The 18,985-nt window shown below is 35.9% G+C and overlaps 1 protein-coding gene across 1 annotated transcript in view; it reads left to right on the plus strand.

The window, feature by feature from the left end:
- LOC140138961 (uncharacterized) overlaps positions 1-18,985 on the plus strand; it is a 79,647-nt gene that overhangs the window by 14,739 nt on the left and 45,923 nt on the right. The window contains exons 7-21 of the mRNA XM_072160744.1: positions 1,055-1,171; positions 2,092-2,205; positions 3,422-3,535; positions 5,314-5,436; positions 7,755-7,871; positions 8,203-8,316; positions 11,341-11,454; positions 12,394-12,507; positions 12,898-13,005; positions 14,423-14,542; positions 15,426-15,551; positions 16,186-16,305; positions 17,918-18,040; positions 18,427-18,549; positions 18,851-18,973. Of these exons, the coding sequence (XP_072016845.1) occupies positions 1,055-1,171; positions 2,092-2,205; positions 3,422-3,535; positions 5,314-5,436; positions 7,755-7,871; positions 8,203-8,316; positions 11,341-11,454; positions 12,394-12,507; positions 12,898-13,005; positions 14,423-14,542; positions 15,426-15,551; positions 16,186-16,305; positions 17,918-18,040; positions 18,427-18,549; positions 18,851-18,973 (1,770 nt within the window). The remainder of the gene's footprint in view (positions 1-1,054; positions 1,172-2,091; positions 2,206-3,421; positions 3,536-5,313; positions 5,437-7,754; positions 7,872-8,202; positions 8,317-11,340; positions 11,455-12,393; positions 12,508-12,897; positions 13,006-14,422; positions 14,543-15,425; positions 15,552-16,185; positions 16,306-17,917; positions 18,041-18,426; positions 18,550-18,850; positions 18,974-18,985) is intronic.

The raw sequence follows: 18,985 nt of genomic DNA on the forward strand, positions 1-18,985 counted from the left end.
CCTTTTATCCAAATTTCGCGGACAGTGCAAATTAAGTACCCCCTATTTTGCTGATTTCACGGTCAAATTTCGCGTACAGTCCAAATTAAATACCCCCTATTTTCCCAATTTCGATACTGGTAAAAAAATTACCCCTTCTCCGCGCTATTTGGTAACTCTCATGGTTGTCAATTTTTGTGTTGAGTTGCGGGGGTGGGTTCCGTACCCCCGTATAAAAGAAATGCATGCCCATAATCTCCCACAAAGGGGTGTAGAATTTTAAAAAGGTGAAATTTACTCTTGCCTGTGTGTGGAATATTCAATCCATGCCTTCCATAGGAGGTGTATTGATTTCAGCTGGAATAGTTCATTATAGAAGGAGATCGAAAATTATGGAAAGATTATCTTCGTCCAGAATAAAAAATGGAAGCTTAATTATGTCCAATGTCCTCTCTATCATGTCTATTTGTCATTTCCAACTCGTGGTGTAAATCCGTTTTGTCATCCTTTATGTTGCTCAGGAGTAGTTAACACTATTTTCAATTTATAAATGTTCCTGCAGATATTAATGAATGTACGGAGGGAACGCACAATTGCGACGTGAACGCAGATTGTTCGAATTTTCGTGTACCTGTAGAGCAGGGTACAGTGGAAACGGGGGAACTTGTTATGTATTGGACTATTCCATTTGAAATTATGATCTTAATCTTCCTTACACATGGCACAGGGGTGTAGATTTAAATTGGAGTCTCCCATTCAGGTAGCTCCATTTCATATTCACACTCCCTGTGCATAAGATTAAGGCCATGTTTGCCATAGAGGGTGTATGGATTTCAACTTGAACCTCTGCCATCAATGATCCACACATCATTGTAATATTATTAATGATAGTGACTGATAGAACATACATTTGGGACACATTTGGATATTCGGGTGTATACTTGGGATAAAATTTGGGTATATTTGGGATAATTTGGATGTACCTGTTAGATATTTGGGTGTACATGGGAGACATTTTGGTGTATTTGGGATATATTTGGGTATAAGACTACTTAATATCGGTTTTTGCTTTTAGATATTAACGAATGTGTCAGCAGTCCCTGTGGTTCGAATTCCGTATGTACCGACAATATAAACAGTTATACGTGTACATGCGATACTGGATACACATGGAATGGATCTAGTTGTACAGGTAGGTCTAACCTCCCATGCAAAATCGCAGTATCTGCAAATAATCATCCTATGTACACTACCGACTTTCTTACAGTGCCTATAAATGGTTAATTACATCGCATACACATCTGAGTAACCAATAAAAAGAAAGCTTTTATAGACATGTTAGATTTATAATTTTAAGCTTAATCCATTTCAGTCTACTGACAATTCTTACCATATCTCTGATTGGCTCAATAAGTGCATAATAGTCAAAATAGTTCTTAGATACCGATATTCGACAAAAAGTACACAAATGCTGCATTTAACTTGGAGGGTTTTGAACCAGTCTACTCCCAAAGACAAATGTAGTATCTACAAGTAAACCAATACAGCATATACAGCATTTGTAAAAAAAATAGATACCGTAAAGGTTCGCCTAATGGCGCTATGAGTTCCCTTGACATAAATGGAATTTTAGGCACAACCTAAAAGTGCCCCCTCGTAAAATTCCCACCAGCAAATAAGGGCAAGTAACCTTACACCTTGGTGGAATTTCAGAGGAAGGAGCTCTCTATTTGCACGTGAAATATACCTCAAGGCAAAGGAGCCCAGGTGCGCCATTAGGCGAATCTTTACAGTATTGTATTTTAAGAGTATTGCGATTTTATATTATACAAAAACAGTCAGTTTACTTTCTTTTATGTATTACTTACTTGTTAAAAATGGACCAGTAATCCTTCATGAAATCGTGACTCTTAATTACAAAAAGAAGGGAAAATCTAATGTCTTAAAACTTAAGATCTAACATACTTTCATTGATAGTTTCAACAATAGTTCTCAGTTGCTTTCCGTAGATATTGGTTTTGGAGAACAGGCATTAGCATTCATAATTAATTTTTAAAAAAACAGTGACATTAAGTCATTATTCAAGTTCTCTTATTTTCACCTATTTGACAGATACCAGTGAATGCTCAAGTCAGCCTTGTCAAAACTCTGGTATTTGTGTGGACTTAGTCAATGGATATAGATGTGACTGTATGGACGGATTTGAAGGTGTTCGTTGCGAAACTGGTAAGATAATTAAACACATTTTTCATCACATCTAGAGTAAGCTTGAACCAATTTTTTACTTACGTTCCTCATAAAAATAATACGCTATTGATTAAGTTATATTCTCGTGGCAAGTATACAATAGCCTATATCATGTATATGAGGCCTTTCTGTACAGTGATATATGCGATCAAAAATAAATAGTTCTAATCAGGGGAATATCACTATTGTTGATTTGTTATTTTATAATAATTATAAACCAATGGTTTTAAATTTTAATCGTGAATTGTAATATCCATTAACATGATTGCGTAAGCCGAATTTTAATGTGGCATTAAACTTTGTTGCCAAACCATGGAATAAATGATTAAAGAATTTAACTTCAACACTCTACTATTTTTCGTTCACCTGGAACGTTTTCACTAGTTAGTCTAGCGTCTTCAGCAGGTGCTGTGATGATATCTTGTCTGTTTACTTATTTAAGATATAAGTGAGTGTGAAAGTACCCCTTGCACGAACGGGGGTACTTGTGTTGATGCTGTCAACGGCTACGGGTGCACGTGTTTACCTGGATATACCGGCCCTATTTGTGAAACAAGTGAGTTGAAATGATATCCCAGCAAGCAAACACAATTGTGTTTTTAAAACGTTGTAAACGTGTTATAAACGCGACTTGGTTTTGGTCAAAACGCATTTTAATGAAATAACATTTAAATTCGGTGATTTAAAGGTGATGAAAACGTTTTACATGAAGAAATAGTAGAACAATATTTGAAAAATGTTATCAAATGTTATTGCAAAACATTGTTAGTAAATGTTATTGCAAAATATTTTACCAACACTTAACTAATATTATGTTACAATGTTTTGCAGTAAGTTTTCAGAAATGTTTTCTAAATGTTTTTAAGCGTTTTATACCCTATAACCCAACGTTTAAACGTTTTATGTAAACGTTTTATGTCCTTTCACAATCTTAACAGTGTACTGAATTCCAGTGCACATTTGTTAAACCATTTGCAATATACCATCATGAACGGATATAATAATTGAAATAACAGCTAGCATAGAGATATCAGCTGAAAGCATTCAGAACGACAACAGTATTAACTGTTCGAATCATGTCCAACACTGTTCTATTTTGTGTGTGTACTGCTATCTTTAAGTGTCACGGTGAGATTGTGTTGTTGCATTAATTACATTGTGCAAATGAATATTGACTAACATTATCTTGTTGTAGATATAAACGATTGCAACCCGAACCCATGTCAAAATCAAGGAACTTGTAATGATTTAGTTGGCGACTACCAATGCACATGTGCCAATGGATTCAATGGACGTAACTGCGAGCATGGTACGTAAGCTTGCGTACTAAAGTATTAAAAACAATTTTTCAATCTGATTTGGCAGTGACGTCAGTGCGTATTTCATTGGGCCAACTCCAAATCGCTAGCGTTCGCTCTTGCGTAAACTCGCACTCGCTTAAAGACGATACGCAGATGTGCGCGCTAAACATGCTAAACATCTGCGTCAGTGTCACATCAGGGCGAAAAGTGGTACATTACAAAGCATACCAGTTTTAAGTAAAAGGGGCGTGGAAAAAGCAGAACTTAGAAAATGTGGTGTATTCAATTTTGGAAATAGTTTTCTAATGAAAATCGTTACAATCATTCTTTTGTGTCAAACAAAACGAATTCTTCTTCAGATTTGGGGTCAAATTTCATTAAACTTGTGCGATATACGTGAGCATATGTTTTGAAATCTTAATTTGTCTTACACTTATATTCTGCATGTTCTTTATTCATCTTTTTTTTCTGCTTAGCTCTACATGAATGGTATGAAAGAGGTGGTGGTGGTGGTGGTGTGGGGGGGGGTATGTGTTTGTATGTATGTAATTATTTTTTTTTATTAGATAAATTATGAAACTTAGGTTATTAGGTTAAGGGGGTGTTTGTTCAGGCCTTTTGGCCTTCTGAGCATCTCCTCATTCAAATGTGTATGTTTTGCTGTTATTGTATTGTTGTATTTTGAATGAAATAAAGATGATTGATTAAAAGAGTCATTTCCGGTCTGAAATAAAAAATAAATTTAAAAAAAAAATTCTGTCTAAAGTTACACATTACAATGACGACACTTGCACAAAAGCATTGTTATTAGTCAATGTCTATTAGCTGTTAACAAATTTGGGATAAAAGGTCATTAAGGGGTCACATCCGGTCCAATACAAAAAATCTTCAAAATACTTCTGCCACAAACGACAGCAGAGGGACTCCAATGTCTATAGGGTGTTCACAGATTCGGGGTTAAAGGTCATCAAGGGGTCACTTTCTGTCTAAAACCAAATACTTCCAACAATTTTTATTAGCCAAGAAAAACATACCACAGTAACGGTATGTTCACACTTGAATTGCTGTGACCAATTATTGTATATGTGGTATTTTTTATTTGAGGTCAAAGGTCATTAAGGGTTTACTTTCGGTTTAAACCAAATACCGTCAACAATATTATTAACAAGGAAAACATAACAGAGAACCCGAGTTGTGGTTACCCAGTGTATATATATGTGGTATTTGTTGGGGTCAGAGTTCATTGAGGGTTTCCTTCCCGTCAGAAGCCAAATACTAAATTCACACCCAAATTGTTGTTATAAAGTGTAAATATGACATTTTTTTTATTTGGGTCAGAGGTCATTAAGGGGTTAATTGCGGTCTAATACCAAATACCGTCAAGACTTTTTATTAGCCAGGAAAAACATATCAGAAAGCCGTTTTTTCAGACATGAATTGTTGTTACACAGTGTATATGTGGTATCTTTTATTTGGGGTGAAAGTTCACTAAGGGGTCACTTCAGGTCGGAGACGAAATACCTTCAAACTGCATATGCCACAAACAACATAGCCGAGTGACGCTAATTGCACACATGAATTAATATTAGCCCGTGTCTTTAGGATGTTCACAAATTTAAGGTCAAAGGTCATTAAGGGGTCGCCACCAGTCGACTACAACGAACGACTGTCTTCTTGGTCACCGGACAACCTCATGTCTAGTTATTTTTCTTCAGCCGTTCAAAATCAGTAAACATGAAGCACTTTTGGATAACTCTTAATTTAATCATGTTCTTTTTTCCTACAGATATCCACGAGTGCAATACTGGGGATCATGCATGTGACATAAATGCTTATTGTACTAATACAAATGGAGGATATGACTGCACATGTATACAGGGTTATTCGGGAGATGGTTTTACATGTACAGGTAGCTATTACAATAATTCTACTCTGGAAAATTGCACCTAGTGAAACTTAATTGCACCCCAAATTGAAAAGTGAGCTCCAAGAAAAAAATCTCAATTCCAGGACTGCTTACCTCATTTTGCTTATTATAGTCTTGTTTGGCGAAATGGTTCCTTCACTCTTATGCCCCTGACAGACTTGCCACTTGCCACTTCAGCAAGCGGTACACAGTGTCATCGCCCAGATATCCTCATGGCAGAAATCACCATGATGGTAGATCGAATCCGCTTGTTCTTCAATAGCCACGCATTTTGTTTAATAGCTTTGAGACGCATAGTGGGCCGAGGGACATCCGACTAAGGCTATTGACAATAGACCTCAGTGAGCCTGGTACGTCATCTGCATTAGACTGCCTCCACCAGTGGTCCACATTGCGGTTGTAACGTGATATGTTTCGTTACCCCGATTGTTTGCGAATGAGGGCAGCTGTCATTTTTTTCTGTTCTGCACATATAAAATAAATGTTTTGTCGGTTTTTGATTTCAAAATGCACAATTGTTTGTCAATACGCTCGCTAACGACTATCATGTTCTTTCAACACATATATTCAAGTGCAAGTCTTAAAATTGGCTTCTTTAGAAAGCAAAAATTACGAGAGATATTCATCATTTTCTACCCCGGTATCCAAAGATTTATCGTCTGAATATCAAATCGTGCATAGCACATATTTATTTATTTATTACATCTTCTTTAGCCTGGGGATACCCAACCACTAATAACAATGTTTTCCATGAGTGCCCAGGGGGGAAATACACGATACACGTGTATCAATGACGGGTATTGATTTAGTGTCCCCGCTGTACAATGTAATTATTTACCAGGCGATGTCGATGTGCTGTATGACGTATCAGCCAATGACAAGCCTTGATTGTGTCCTTTTGTCTGCAATAACAGTATAAAACCACCATTATATTAATTATTCTAAGTTCTTCAATACAATTATTGTATATGTATATTAAGCATGGTGAAATAAATGAAACTGAAACAATTTGGCTAGAATAATCCAATCTGCTAATATCAAAACCACGGGGCGATTGATTGACAGTGACGTCAGACGCAAACTAGTCTTAAATTCGGTCTTAGATTATATCAGTATTTCAATGCCTTTGTTAATTGCACTTTGTAATTATATATGTTTCCATGGTAAGCTAAAATGTCTTGTACTTATGAATTTCAAGTTTGTCCCTTTAAATATACATGTATTTAAACCTGTATGAGAGTAACTAGTAACTTTGTACCTCTAAATGTTTGTCATTAAATGTGTATGATTTTATTTATCTATATAATCGGGTGCTTAGGATAGCGTTGCCTATTATTGAAGTGGCTACCCTGTATAATGATGGAAGCTCAAATAATATTAATAAATAAATGATACACGTCTTTACCTACACCCCCAGATAGGTATTGTTATGCTGTAGGTTTCTGGTAGACATGCGTTGACCAATTTTGACCAGACTTGGTCACAACATTCATTGACCATGTCAGTACATGTCAATGAGACTCAAGGGGGCAATAGTCACAAAGGGGTAAAATAAGGCCAAAATGTGATTTTAGCTAAAATGCTTCTTCTCCTACAAATGACAACCTACAATGACGTCACTTGCACATAAGCATCGGCTATACCCAATACCTATAGCTTGTACACAGATTTGGGGTCAAGGTCATTAAGGGGGTATTTCCGGTATATAACCAAATACCTTTAAAATGCTTTTTGTGCTACATATTACAGGATCAATTTAATTCAAACTTAAAAATCAGACTGTTGGTGATGGGCCTCAATGCAATGTACAGTGGCGCCGCCAGAGGAAAAGCCGGAGGCTCAACATGACCTTTCGGTAGATCTTAGACCGTCGGTACATGACCGGCCTTGGTGAAAAAGAAAGTGGGGTCAACATTGTACATATGTCGGTTCAATGTGGCTGTTAACGTCGCCGCATATTAAGCCAGGGACCGTTCACAAATACTTGGTAGGAGGGTCCTGATGCAAAAAATTTCATTGCGAAAAATTTTCGCCCCCCTTTTTAGATCTCAAAAATGCCATGCCCCCCTCTTTTTTTCTTTGACATGAAAATTATGGGTCAACCTCATAGAAAATCAAACTCAATTTCCCAGGAAAATTTTCCTTAGGAGGGCCCAATCTTTTAAGCCCCCTCTTTTTTTTGCATCAGTCCCCCAACAAGTGTTTGTGAACGATCCCTTAATAGTATAGTATACATGTATTAAGACCGTATCGGAACATATTCCAATAGCAGGTGTTGCATTGTTTCCGTTTATTTTCAGATATAAATGAGTGTGTTAGTGACCCGTGTCAGAATGGAGCGACTTGTTATCAAGGACTTATGGACTCATATTTTTGTGACTGTGTATCAGGTTATATTGGAACCAATTGTGAAGAGAGTAGGTTCTCCGACACACACGATCCCTTACGCACACACCCCAGCTACCTTCCCTAAAATATATCCAACCCATCATCACCACACTCACGCACACCCCCCCCCCCACACACACACACAGACCCCCTACTTGTAAAGAAATGCAACCGTTGACCTTTTTTGGAACAGGAACTTTAGCGTAGACGGGGGGTGCAGTCCCTGTGAAAACTCACATCAATGTCCATGGTTGCAGGTTTTTATAAACGCTCACAACACCCACCTACCCCCACATTTACCCCCATATATACGTTACACACAGTTCTTTATTTCTTATCGCTGTTTCTTAAATGTTTCAGATATAAACGAGTGTGACAGTGCTCCGTGTATGAATGGGGGTAGCTGTGTTGATGGTGAAAATGGTTATGTGTGCCGTTGCAGTGACGGCTACAACGGAATAAATTGTGAAATAGGTAATGTTTTACCAGCTTGTCATCATCATCATCATCATCATCATCATGAATCATCATTGTCTCATCATCACCCTCGTCGTTTTCTTCATGTTATTCGTCTTCTCTTACTTCAACTTTTCTTCATCTCCTTTATCATCACCATAATTCCTTGTATACCAAATGTATAAACATTGTATACCAAATGCAGCAGTTTTTTTTTTTCAATAGGAGTGATTTTTGGGCGGGTGCGGCGTGCCGCACCCGCCCTGTATTCTCTGACTATTGACCTACTTTCTCACATGCCGCAGTGTTGAGAAAATATTCGTGCCGGTTATATCCCAAACACCCACAGAGGTGATAGTTTACGGCGAGTTTTGTAATTTTTACTTGATTTTGATATGTAAGTAATACGATAAAGTCATCATAGGCAGTAATGTGTTTGTATTAAAAGAAATAACAAAAATAATTATTTTAGTAATAGAAATACTATTTGGAAATTGCAGCAAGATTTGCAGATGTTTTTATTTGAACAGTACCAGTTCACCAGTTTTGCTAGTTTTCCTAATCTTTGGGCTAAATTAATAGCATCGTGAAGGTCATATATATCATTTTATACTGATAGCTTCGGCATGTACTTAAATACAGCTTGTATGTGCATTGTGTTCAGTGTGTACATAGGCTATTTACTTTTCAAATCTTGTGACAAATAGTGCTTGCTTGTATAAGGTATTAGAGACAAATTATTAGAATGCATGTGCACCAGTAGAAATGGCCCAGGTTGAATAAAATAAATAAACATATGAATGAATATTTTATTCCCTGGATTATTTTTGTTGGGACAAAATAATGATATAGTTTAACGCTTTGAAATACAGTTATGTTAATCATAATAAAGTTACAAAGTTAAAAATAATATCGAAATATTGTAAAATCAAACTTTTTCCCTCATAAGTTATATCAAAACAACATATTGAGGAAATTGATATGACAGATTTTAAACTTTGATATGGAAAGATACCCCAGCCCTGTTGTCTCACCAGAGAAGATGAGCAGAAGTCTTTCTATCTGATGATAAAAAAACTCTAGGTATGATTACGAAAATGTTTTAAATAACTATTATCTACAAAAGTTTTATAACAATGTTTTATATAAAATGTTAACATAAAACGTCTTCTGTTATGATGTGAAGGGTTAATATAAAAACAGGGAAAATCTGTTCCAACTGACCAGCAGAGAACAAAGGATAAGCAATAGATAAGATTAAAATCAAGGAAAATATGACATAACCTCCAATGGGGAATAACAAACGTATAAACGTATAAAGTTAAAACTCTTTTAACTTTGTTTATACGTTTTGTGTTATTCCCCCATTGGAAATCGATGTTGTGTCATATTTTCCCTGTTTTTAATTGTGAACTTGACTTTTCATTTCTCTTGACAATTTTTCATTTGCCCGCCCTATTCCTTTTAAAGGAATTTTTATTACTCCCTTTGGTGTGATTTTCAATCTTCTCACTATTTTGGAGATTTCCTTCTTCGACTGTTTTTCATCTTCTTCTGTCTCACTTGTTTCCCTATTCCTCTTCTTCTTCGCGTTAGGGCATGCGTTTTGTATTTTTTTTTTCAGATATTATCATTTTTGTCTATAGCTGTCATTGTCGTCATTATCATCATCATCATCATCAAGTTATCATCACAAGCATCTTCAACATCATCGTTATCAATCATTATTATCATCATCACCCTCACCGTGGTCTTCATTTTATTCATGTTACCGTATTCATCCTCTCTTACTTCATCTTTTCTTCCTCTCCTTTATCATCACCATAATTTGCCCACCCTCATCCTCCTTTCCTTCATCCTCCACTTGCTCCTTATAATTCTTCTTCTTCTTCTTCTCCTTCTTTTTCTACATCTTTTACTACTTCTTTTTCATCTTCATTATATCTGAACATTACTCTACTCTTGTCTGTTATTGTAAGAGTTACAAACTCACTCGCTAAAAGAATGTGAAGAGTGCAAATCACTCGAAAGGGAGTGAAAATAGTTCTTTCAAAAAAGGAGTCATGTATCTTGTATACCAAATGCAGGATTGTTTTTAATCTTCTCACTATTTTGGAGATTGAGCTTGTCACTCTTTTACATTAAGTAATTATAATTATTGTTAAATGTTAAATTGGGCTATCAACGTGTTTTTTTTTCGGGAGAAACCGAACATGCTGCAGTTACTGTCCGTTTTCCTATACAAAATACACAGTGCTCTCACCATTGACGCGTGACCTCTACAAATAGTGTATGTTAGAAGTATAGGCCATTGCCTAGTTAACGTCACTGTGTGAAAAATAACCGGCCAATATTTAAAGTATTCTCTGAAATTCTAGAAAGTACAGTTTTGTAACAATTTTTGTAACAAATTTTTAGCTAATTCAGATGTTTGGAAATATTCGCACTTTGGTGTTTTAGTGTATGTTATAGGTAATAGGCCATTGCCTAGTTAACGTCACTGTGTGAAAAATAGCCGGCCAATATTTAAAGTATTCTCTGAAATTCTAGTAAATATAGTTTTGTAACATGTCCTAAATTTTAAGCTAATTTAGGTGTTTGGAAATATTCGCACTTTGGTGTTTTAGGAAGGATATGTAAACGACAGATAACACCAAAAAATATGAAGAAATTATTTTCAAACCGTGTTAAGTCTACAACCATTATGTTTCTCATTTTCAAGAATGCTGGTTAACAATACGCAGACAATACGCAGACTATTGTCCCATTTCGTATTGTTACCTTTCGTTTGCTTTATAATCGGTTACCCAACTGAAACTATAATACCAGCTCATTGCAATACCGCACAGGTAAAACAGAAACATGTGTAGTGTGGATTTAACCAGAGAAGATCTGATTTAACATAGTTGAGCTGTTTTCAATGAGTGTTATCTTGGTTTAATAGCTTTTAATGGGGTTTAAGTCCTGCAAAGATCGTGGTGAATTCTACTGTAGACATGACTGCATTATGAACCAACAAAGTAACACCCATTTGTTTTTCAGATATTGACGAGTGTGCCAGTACCCCATGTCAGAATGCAGCGACCTGTCTTCAATTCATCAATTCATATTACTGCATCTGTGTACAAGGTTATACTGGAGACGACTGTGAACAGAGTAGGTATTATAACATGCGCACCCCGCAGACCGGACCCCCCTCCCACACACACACACATCCCAGCCAGCCAGCCTTTACCTCTCACAGCTTTCCAAAACAATTTCCCCACAAGATATGCATAATGGTAATATAGACCTTTTTCTGATGACGTCACCTAATCGATATTGGGGTCTCAGATGTAAACAAACAACACGTGCGTTTCCCACATGCCCACAGTGTGAAAACATCAAATACTGCGTATTTTCTCCTCTGTTTTGTCATCTTTCACATTAGCTTCCATAAACAAATTTTTAAAGGGCACTGTATACTGGTTACCTTTGTTTCAGCTTGTTTTGATACCACAAAATACAAAAGATACGGAAAACTGCCATGCTATTTGAAAATTAATCTTTGTTTTGTTTCACTTTTTTGTTTACTTTTTACACCGTGGCGAACTAAACGCGTACTGCGAGCTGGCAATTCCGCGCAGGGCGCCTAGTGTGGCGCAAAGTTGATCGCGCGCGTCGGCGCGGTATTTGCGTTTGGGTGCTGATGACTCGAATGCTGGACCCCAATATCGCTCATACCAGCTCATTGCTCATTGCACCGGTAAAACAGAAACATATGTAGTGTGGATTTAACCAGAGAAGATCTGATTTAACATAGTTGAACTGTTTTCAATGAGTGTTATCTTGGTTTAATAGCTTTTAATGGGGTTTATGTCCTGCAAAGGTCGTGGTGAATTCTACTGTAGACATGACTGCATCATGAGTCTTTTTTGCTTCCTCAAGATAGGAAGGTCCGCGTGTCGTACACGGGCGATCAAAGACAGTGCAATTGTAATGCGGCGCTGAGTGACTGCGCCCTACACCGCTTTTGATCACACGTGTATCACATCCGGACGTTGCTGTCACGAGGAAGCCAAATACACAATAGTTTTTATCCATCTCAAATTTCAGATATCAACGAGTGTGCTAGTAACCCATGTTTGCGTGGGGGTACCTGTGTCGATAATTTAAACGGATATAGATGTAACTGTCCGGGTGTCTACTCAGGAGCCAATTGTGAACAAGGTAATAGTGAAAGGTCATTTAAAAGCGTATTTCGTAATCTGCAGCCACATCTTCCACAAGTTACTCCAAAAAGTTCAGAAAATTGCGACTAAATACTATTTGTGTATATGCCCTTTCTTGCAGATTCAATTGTAAAAATCGGATGCATGATGTTTCTTTCTCTGTCCTTCTTCTTTTTGTTTTTTAATTTGCATTCCTTTTGTTTCTTTCCTCTTTTATTTATTAAATGTCTTCATTTCTTTATTTCTTTATATGTCTTACATTGTCATTATTTATTTGGAGAGGCATATATATAGATTAAAATCAGTGGATGGGTGAAATAAAGAATATTCCATGATTGTCATTTCAAAAAACCCTTTTTAAGTTAATGCTTTGCTCCCCTTTTGGCAGATGCCTGTTCGTCATCGCCATGTTATTTTGGTGGTACGTGTTATCCACATGATGTCGGATTTCATTGTGTGTGCCCAGATGGCCGTGCTGGAACTCGGTGCGAAGAAGGTTAGTAACAACGTAATATTTGCTACCAAAGGGTGTCACCTGTCTCATAATACAAACCATAACAATTGAATATATGAATACAAAACCCACCCAAGTCCATACTTTGGCCAAATTGAGTTAAGCATGGGAAAGTGTTGCTATACATAGACCTGTCATATGTATGAAAGGACACCTCAAATTCATCCTCTGTGTCTATTGAGCATGTGAAAAATAGCATGTATCATGAAAGAACCACCTAAATCCATGATTTGAGTCTGGTAACACAGTGATTAAATCCAGTATGTATAAAAGTCCACTTGTAACACATTCATTGCTGGCGAGTGACTTTTGAAAAAAAAAAAATGGGTTTAATCAAAGAAAGTATGTGGTATATATTACATGGCAGTATGCTTATCAACATTATACATGCCTATGTGCTTTATTTTGTATTATCTAACTAGTGGTAATCTCATTCCAACATTGTTGTCTTTGTATATGATTCAAAAAACCACCCAAGTCCAGCATTTAAAATGAACCCCCACGAAGTCCCTGAAATGCTAATCGTTATACCTATATAATACAGTTTAACCCACTCATTAGCGCGTAAAACTTTATACCATATTGACCAGGTAAATCTAACTGAAGGAATTAAAATGGTACACAGTGTTTTTTTTCTAAAAATCACTAGGATGGGTTTTGAATTCATGTATTTAATTGCATAATGCTTAGGTGCATCTGGTCGTTTAAAATGTTAAATAAAAATTCCCTTTAAAGGGTACAAGAGGTCTTCTAATTAGTTTGGGTGGAAGGCATTTTTAGAATCACGCTTACATCATCATGACAGTCCACCAAACCATCAATGATAAGAACATGCAAACTGAACATTAACTCCTATAACTATAATCCATTACTCCAAATTGTCTTTTCTGCCTTTTACCCTTAGCTTATTATTAATATTTAGAAACACACTGCAGTTTTTACTTAATTGGCTAAAAACTACCATCTTATTCACCTTACATGCACATTAATTTTATATTAATTCATAATGTATACAGTTTACATTATCAAATGCATAAAGACTGATTACTAACTCCAATCTGAACTTTTAAACTGTTTTCGGAATGTGTTGATTGTTACACCGATACTCAGGCGAAGCTATGGGCATGTCATCTTACCTTCTCCATTCTATAGTCTGCATTGTGTTTTTTCTCTTCAATCATTTTGTTGAGTGTCATAATTATTTAATTATTAACATGATCAAATAATAAGACAGAAGGTGGATTCACTTTAGATATGTGTCATTTGATTTATAATAATTGAAGAAATAATACTCATGTGTTAACCTACCTTGTTAAATACTATAGGCCTACATCGATAAATTATACCTAAAACAGGTGTTTATTGCTTCACTTTTTCTTTGTATTTATTGACATTTCAGATGTGAACGAGTGCCTCTCCTCATATAATTGTCAAGCTTATGCTGATTGTGCGAATACATATGGAAGTTACACGTGTATATGTAGAAGTGGATTTGCTGGGGTTGGAAATGCATGTTATGGTAAGATGGATTTGATATAATGTATCCACTATAAAAAAAAAAGTAGCAATTATTATCATGCTATTGCTATCACCCCATTTGGGAAATATTTCTTTTTGTGGAAGGAAACTCTGATTTTTAATGTATTGATTGATATGCACCCAAATTAAATAGGAATTCATCTAAATGTATCAGAAATACACCCAATGTATTAGAAATACACCTAGTCGAGTAATATTACACTCAAACATATTAAGAATAGCTCAAATGTATTAGGAATACACCCAGCAAGTCTGAGCAAGGGCATGAGGCTGTCAACTCTGACGCATTGGCCGTGAGTCTCACGCATTGGGTCACTTTCTCACGGTCTCACGCCAAGGTAGTATAATCTCACGCCTAGGTAGTAAATCTCGCACAAAAAGCTGGAAAAGGAGCAAAATCTCACGCATCATCATGAATAATTTGTTGTTCCTACCACCCCCCCCTCCTTTTCACATTCTCGAGCGCCGTGGCTCAAATAATCATGGCTCAGAATGAACATTGGAGTCGGCAAATCTCGGTACGCCTCTGTCTCACGCCAAAAACTTGACAGCCCTGCATGATCCTCATTTGGGTCATACAAAATTACAATAATTGTTTGTGGTTGTAATTGGAACTAAAAGACGTGTCACGTAATAATAAAGGGTATATTCGTAATACATTTGGGTGTAGTTTGTATTTCTCATACATCTGAGTGTATTCTTAATATATTAGTGTGTCTTTATTCTTAATACAATTGGGTGTATTTCTTATACATTTGAGTCTATTCCTAATACATTTGGGTGTATTTCTAATACATTTGGGTGTATTACAATAATATTTCGTTGTTGTATTGACCGATAAAATATGTTTCTTTATTTTATAGATAACAATGAATGCCTCATCGGAAGCCACAACTGTCATCCAAATGCAGAATGTACCAACACACCAGGGAGTTTTGAATGCACCTGTACTGAAGGTTTGTCTGGAGACGGCGTCAACACATGTCAAGGTAAGGACTTCTTCAGTACTTAAAGCTATATTAAACGTTACTTTTTTTTTTTTTGGCATACAATTTTAGTTTTCACTATCAGATTATGTCCTCTTTTAAATTTGGCACAAACAGACGAGGCAATACAAAGAAAAAGCGCTAATTAATACCAGCGCATATGGTCACCTATGCGAGCCCCTCATTCATTCGGACGTGAGTCATGTCGACTCTCTTTTAATATGTCACGAGTACGACTGCCCGCACGCCATGTACGTACTGTGTTATGCACATCGTGTACGCGTAACGCGTTCGTCTAATACTTCTATCGTAATAAAAAACGACGGTTCCTGTGGTTTATTCAAACTCTCAAATTTCGACAAAACTACCAGACTACAGTACCTAAAGTCTTGATTTTTGCAGGATATGTTTACTAAAGTACGTAACAATCGTGTAAAAACAGAATTTTGAAAAATATTGAGGGCGTCATCAGCAAATGTTATAATACGGCTTTAACTTAGCACATCTCGAGTTACGTATCACTCTTTCCATTCATGTCATAGGCCTAAATAATTATGTTCTAACATACAGAGTATAATGTCATGAAAGAGTCGTCTGCAACATATTATACTTTTTAGCTTTGAATTTTGAATTGCAGATTCTGATGAATGTTCAGCTGATCCATGCCATGCATATGCCACATGTGTCAACACTGAGGGAACCTATGTATGCTCATGTATGGAAGGCTGGTATGGGGATGGGATCGTATCATGTGAAGGTAGGTCGGTTAAGTTTGGTGTGTATTCTTCTATTTATACTCTATGTTAATGATATAACTAATGCATCTAAAGTACTCGAATTCGTCCTTTTTGCAGACGATACCACCATTTTATACTCCCATAAAAACGTAGAACGCCAGACAAACCTTGTTAATGAAGAGTTAAAGGAAGTAAGCAATTGGTTTAAAGCTAATAAATTGTCAATTAATGCTACCAAAACAAATTACATGATACTTGGCACACCCAAAATGACATCGATGAATCAAGACCTGCAAATCACACTAGATCACACGGCTTTAGAAAGAGTGCATCAAACTAAATTCCTTGGTGTACTAATAGACGAATGTCTCACTTGGAAATGTCACATAGATTGCGTATCTAGAACAATTTCAAGAAATGTCGGTGTCATGAATAAATTGAAACATTTTGTTCCAAGTCGTATTTTATTTACACTTTATTGTACGTTAATATTGCCTTATTTGAATTATGGAGTACTTTTATGGGGAAATACATGTAAAACTTACTTAAATAAAATTGTAAAAATTCAAAAATGGGCTATTAGAACGGTGGCAAACGTTCACTATAGAGACCACACAGTGCCATTGTTTGCTAATTATAACATATTAAAAGTTGAAGATATGTACACACTGGAATTAGGTACATTCATGTACAGGCACTCTATAAATGAGCTGCCCTGTTCATTTGATAATTATTTTACCAAACGTTCTGACATACATAACTACAAGACACGATATGTAAATGACCTAAATCTAACCAAAAATAAGAAAGTCTTTTCTGATCATGCTATACGTACAAGAGGTCCCATTCTTTGGAATTCTTTAGATAAAAATCTGAAAGCTTCAAAATCTGTTAAACATTTCCGTAATCAATTCAAAACAAAACTGATCTCTAAATATAATTAATCTTTTTCGTGAGCACCCCCCCCTCTCCCCTTCCCTTGTCTTTTGGTTATGTTATGTAATGTTGATTTATTTTGTTAATTTCATTTGATTTCAGGGAAAGGCTAACTTTCAGACCTTTTTGGTCTTCCAGCCTTTTCCTCCATATGTACCGTGTTTTTATATATTTTTTTGTAATGTCTTTGATTTTTATGGAAATAAAATATGAATGAATATGAATGAATGAATGAATGAGTGTAGGGGGTGTGTTTGGGAGTGTATGTTGTGCGTGTGTAATCATTGTATCTTGTAAAATCGTTTTCATAGTACACCCAGGATCTTGACAACGCCCTCTATCAACAAGGTTGTTGTTTCACCTAATTGGTTATTGTGTTTTTGTGTGTGTGGTGTGATTTGAGTGTGTGTGTCTGACATGAACTTACAACTAAGATAATACTATTTTTTATCCATCTCAAATTTCATATTATCGTCGCTGTTTCTGGCAAAACCTCGTAACTCCAATAGCTGCTTATGTTAAATATGTACAATACATTATAATTATATTGTACATATTTAACACATAGCAGCTATTGGAGTTTTGCCAGAACAGCGACGATATTCGTCTTGCAATTGGCAACGTTAAGAGTTTATTATATTGACACAATTTGTTATTGTTGCCTATTATTTACTATCATTTTGATTTATACTCTAGATACAAATGAATGCTCACAGGGCATGGCAGGTTGCGATGTAAACGCAAGATGCCAGAATACTATTGGAAGCTTTGATTGCGTATGTAATGATGGATATCGGGGTAATGGACAACAGTGTCAAGGTAAAAGCATAATTTATAAATTTTCTTAAAATTAGGTATATCTTAAATGGTTTTTTTTCACTTTCTTTCCGTTTTCATTTTTTCACTTTGATCTTATTCTTTGTTTTGTCTTTCCCTCTTTGTTCTTTCTTTCTTTCTTTCTTTCTTTCTTTCTTTCTTTCTTTCTTTCTTTCTTTCCTATTACTTTCTTTTTTTTCTTTCTTTCTTTCTTTCTTTCTTTCTTTCTTTCTTTCTTTCTTTCTTTCTTTCTGTCTGTTTCTTTCTTTCTTTCTTTCTTTCTTTCTTTCTTTCTTTCTTTTCTCTTTTTTCTTTGCTACCTAAATTCGAGCTTTTTTTCATATATGGTTATAAGAGGAACTTATTATGCTGATTATCATTTTGTTCAGATATCGATGAGTGCGTAGACGGTTCATCTGATTGTAGTCAACACGCCACGTGTACGAACACCCAAGGAAGTTTTACATGTCAGTGTAATGAAGGCTTTGGCGGGGATGGAGTAACGTGTTCTGGTAAGTCAAATCACAGATATATCTGTGGTCAAATACTTGTTTATTTTGTTCAAAGTGTATAACTTAGTAAGAGGCGTTCCATTACCATTAATGGTACGATGCATTTCTTTCTTTCTTTCTTTCTTTCTTTTTCTTTCTTTCTTTCTTTCTTTCTTTCTTTCTTTCTTTCTTTCTTTCTTTCTTTCTTTCTTTCTTTCTTTCTTTCCTTCCTTTTCTCTTGTTCCTTGTTACTTAAATTCTAGCTTTCCTTTTATATATGGTTATAAGATGAACTTATTATGCTGACTATCATTTTGTTCAGATATCGATGAGTGCGTAGACGGTTCATCTGATTGTAGTCAACACGCCACGTGTACGAACACCCAAGGAAGTTTTACATGTCAGTGTAATGAAGGCTTTGACGGGGATGGAGTAACGTGTTCTGGTAAGTCAAATA

The sequence above is a fragment of the Amphiura filiformis genome, chromosome 2 (genome assembly GCF_039555335.1).
Source record: "Amphiura filiformis chromosome 2, Afil_fr2py, whole genome shotgun sequence".
Lineage (NCBI taxonomy): Eukaryota > Metazoa > Echinodermata > Ophiuroidea > Amphilepidida > Amphiuridae > Amphiura > Amphiura filiformis.